The 3743-nt window shown below is 46.1% G+C and overlaps 1 protein-coding gene across 1 annotated transcript in view; it reads left to right on the forward strand.

Annotated features, from left to right (window-relative positions):
* Window positions 1–3440: 3440 nt before the first annotated feature.
* The window catches only part of Simc1 (SUMO-interacting motifs containing 1), a 68049-nt gene continuing 67746 nt past the window's right edge, over window positions 3441–3743 (forward strand). Inside the window, exon 1 of the mRNA XM_005376371.2 lies at window positions 3441–3726. Coding sequence (XP_005376428.1) covers window positions 3598–3726 — 129 coding nt within the window. The 5' untranslated portion in view covers window positions 3441–3597. The remainder of the gene's footprint in view (window positions 3727–3743) is intronic.

Below are 3743 nucleotides of genomic sequence, written 5' to 3' on the forward strand. Positions count from 1 at the left end.
AATAGACTAGGCCAGAGGTGATCTTAGTTTGGCTAGAATCACAGCAGTGGAAGCCAAAAGAAGTGAATGTAAAGAGAAGATATTTAGGAGATAAAGTAGACATGACTAATTGATGAGGAAAAAGTGAAAATCAAGCACAATGCCCGGGTTTCTCATTTCAGCAAGTGCTGGCTGGTGGTAGCACCACTGACTGAGACAGGGAACAGTGAGGGAGAACGAGCATTTTGAGGAAAAAAAATTGGAGGGTGAGCAGAGGTGAGTTCAGTTTTTTTGTTATTGTTTTTTGTTTCTTTGGGTTTTTTTCTTGAGATGGTCTCTTTATGTAGTGCAGCCTAGCTTTGAACTCACTTATGTAGCCCAGGCTTGCCTCAAACTCACAGTGACCCTCTTGCCTCTTGAGTACTGGGATGACAGGTGTGTGCCACCATGCCTAGCTCCAAGGTGAGCTTAGTTTTAGAAGTATTCAATCTGAAATGCCTAGGAACTTCAATAACCATCTGGATATATACAGCTGTAGCTTCAAGGATGAGACTGGGCCAGAGGTAAACATATGGGGGTGTCACTGGGATAAAAATGATCATTGAGGGCTGGGGGTGCTGACTAGTGGAAGAGCATTTGCGCTGCACTATGAGCCACTGAGTTCAACTTCCAACATTGAAGCATAGAAAAGACAGTGTTTCAGGAAGTAAGAACTTAGGGCTGAGGATGTAGCTCACTGGTAGAGAGCATGCTTAGCATTCATGAGGCCTTGATTTCATCACCAGCACACACAAAAAAGAAGTAGGGAGATAAACTGTCTAATGGCATTAGGTAAAGTCAACTTAATGAAGTTCTTTACAATTCACTCATTGGAAATAACATCTGAAATTGGTTGGTCATAAACTTCTTGTCCACCAGATCAGTGGTTGTAAGTGTGGTTACCAAACTAACAACATCAACAACATTACCTAGGAACTAGTTAGAAATGCAAATTTTGGAGCTCACTCTAAAAGTTCAGTATTTCTGTCAGAAACTCTGGGGTGCAAGGAACTATTACAAAGAATCAACAAGTGAGATCTCATCTTATTAAAGAAGCTTTTGCACAGCAAGGGAAACCACCAATAGAAAAAAGAGACAACACACAGCATGGGAAAAAAAATTTTGCCAGCTGTTCCTCAGACAAAGGACTAGTATCTAGAACATATAAAGAACTCAAAAAAATCATACTGCCCCAAATTTAAAGACCCAATCCAGAAATGGGCATCTGAAATGAATGGACACCTCTCAGATAAAGCAGTACAAATGGCAAATAAATATATGAAAAAATGTTCAACATCATTAGTCATTCAAGAGATGCAAATTAAAACAACTCTGAGATTCTAGTTCACTCCAGAAAGAATGGCTATTATCAAGAAATCAACCAATAACAAATGCTGGCAGGGCTGTTGGGAAAAAGGAATGCTTCTCCACTGTTGGTGGGCGTGTAGACTGGTCAACTATTGTGGAAACCATTGTGAAGATTCCTCAAAAAACTAAAACTAGAGGTTCCATTCACCAGCTATTCCCCTTCTTGGTATCTTCCCCCCAAAATTAAAAGCATTATATTACAGTGATATATGCACACCCATGTTCATAGAAGCACAGTTTGTAATAGCTAAATCTTGGAAACAGCCAAAATGCCCATCAGTAGATGAATGGATAAAGATGTGGGGTTTTTTCATACAAGGGAGTACTACTCAGCCATAAAGAAGGATGAACTTGAGACATTTCTAGGTAAATGGATGCACCTTGAGACCATACTCTTTAGTGAAATATATCCAACACGTGTGAATATTGCAAGGTTTCTCTGGTGTGAGAATCTGAAAGTGTAAATAAGGGCCAAAATGTATAATAGATTTTGCAGAATAGGAAGAAAATGGGAAGGGGAACTAGGGAGGGGGGAGGGAGAAAGGAAAGGAAAAGAAAAAATGTGAAAAGAAAGATAAAATGGAAACAAAGATTGTTGGTATTAACTATAGTGACAGGTCCTGAGAACGAGGTGCCCGCGAATGAATAAGAAAAGATAAAAGAGACAAGAAAAACAAGAGAGCTAAAAATCTGGGATCAGGGGGCTTACAGTCTCTCGGACTGTGGTGGCCCTGATCATTCATTTCAGTCACCTTTTAGTAGAACAAAGAACGTAACTAAAACCAACAGGAGAAATTCATTATCCCTTTCCAATTCTGCCTCTCAGCTGATGGTAACAATCCTCAGGCGGGCCTCCCACACCCAGCACCACGTGCACTCAGTTCAGCTGGGGATCATAAGCCGACCACCAGTAATCAATCCATTACCAACCACAATCCTTCCCCCACAAAAGATTTTGTAAATAAGAAGGGAGAGAAGTGTTGAACGAAGGGTAAGGGAAGGGGAAAAAAGAATCAAGTTATAACATGTACAGGTACAAATTCCCTGGGATGAATGTAATCATTATGTATACCTAAAAGGTACCCAAAAACTTAATTAATTTAAAAAAAGAAAAAGAAACTCTGGGGTAAAGCACAGTAATCTGTGTTTTTATAAACCTAAACTTTTAAGAGCCACTGCACTAGACATTGCTTAAACAGCACCTGAATTTCATTCCTCTAGGAACAAATTCCCCTTCTGACAATTGTCTTTGGCTCTGTTACTATATTTTATAAAGTTGTTGGGGCCGAACCAGGATTTAGTCAATTACCCACATTTATTGTAAGGATAGCCTAATTATTCACAGCCTCTACTACCTCAGAGCTTTTCTTTGTGCACTTTTTCTTTTCATCCGGGTACCACTGAGTAACTCTTTACGTCCCACTTTAAATTCAATAATTCTACTTCTAGGAGTTGATCCTGCACATATATGCAAAGAAGTGTGGGCTTTCTCCTGTACCTCAGAAAACCAGCTCAGTCATCTGGGGGCCGTGCCATCCGTTCCTAAAAGACCAGGTCACCGCCCTCAGACACTCAGAGCCCCTCTACCCCATCAGTAAGAGTCTGGGCCGCCCACTGTAAGCTGGGGACCCCTTTACACTGTCAGTGCGCACCCAGGTAATGCGCAGTCAGGGCACCATCTACCCCACCAGGATGAGTCAGTCAGAGCCAAGTCATCCATCTCGAGGGGCCCCTCTCCTTGTCAGTCACGCAAGCTCTGTCTTCAGGGAGACCAGCTCACACTGCAGGGAGACGGGGGTTGGTCACATATCAGCGCCCTGCCCCGCAGCCCCGACCTTGGCCCATCTCATCTCATCCCTCCCTCTCATCTCTCCCTCTCACCTCCCCCCACCCCTCCCTTTCATGCGTCTCTCTCATCTCTCCCTCGCTCCCCCTCTCCTCCCACCCCCTCCCCTTCTCCCTCCTCCGCTTTCTCACGTCCTTGACTCGGCAGCGGGCTGCTGGCCACCGGTGGGCGGGGGCTTTAGGAAGTGGGCGGGGCCGGGACGAGGGGCGGGGCCCTGGATAGAGGGGGCGGGGCCGGCGGAGTGATGGCCCGGGCTGTCGCCGCTGCCGCCGCCGCCGCTCCGGTAACAGGAACCGAAGTCGCCGCTGCCACCGCCGCCCGGGTCGCCGGCCGCCCACGGTCTAGCGTGGCTGGTACCCGCAGTCATGGAGGACTTCATCGTGATCTCGGACGACAGCGGTTCGGAGAGCTCGGGGGGTACCCGCTCGGGCCGGGCGCGGAGGCTTCGCCGGGCCCTGTCGCGGACCCCCGGCGCGCCGCCCCGCAGGACCGTGGTGAGTGAGGAGTCGCC

Source organism: Chinchilla lanigera, unplaced genomic scaffold (genome assembly GCF_000276665.1).
Source record: "Chinchilla lanigera isolate Chin_1 unplaced genomic scaffold, ChiLan1.0 scaffold00007, whole genome shotgun sequence".
NCBI lineage: Eukaryota > Metazoa > Chordata > Mammalia > Rodentia > Chinchillidae > Chinchilla > Chinchilla lanigera.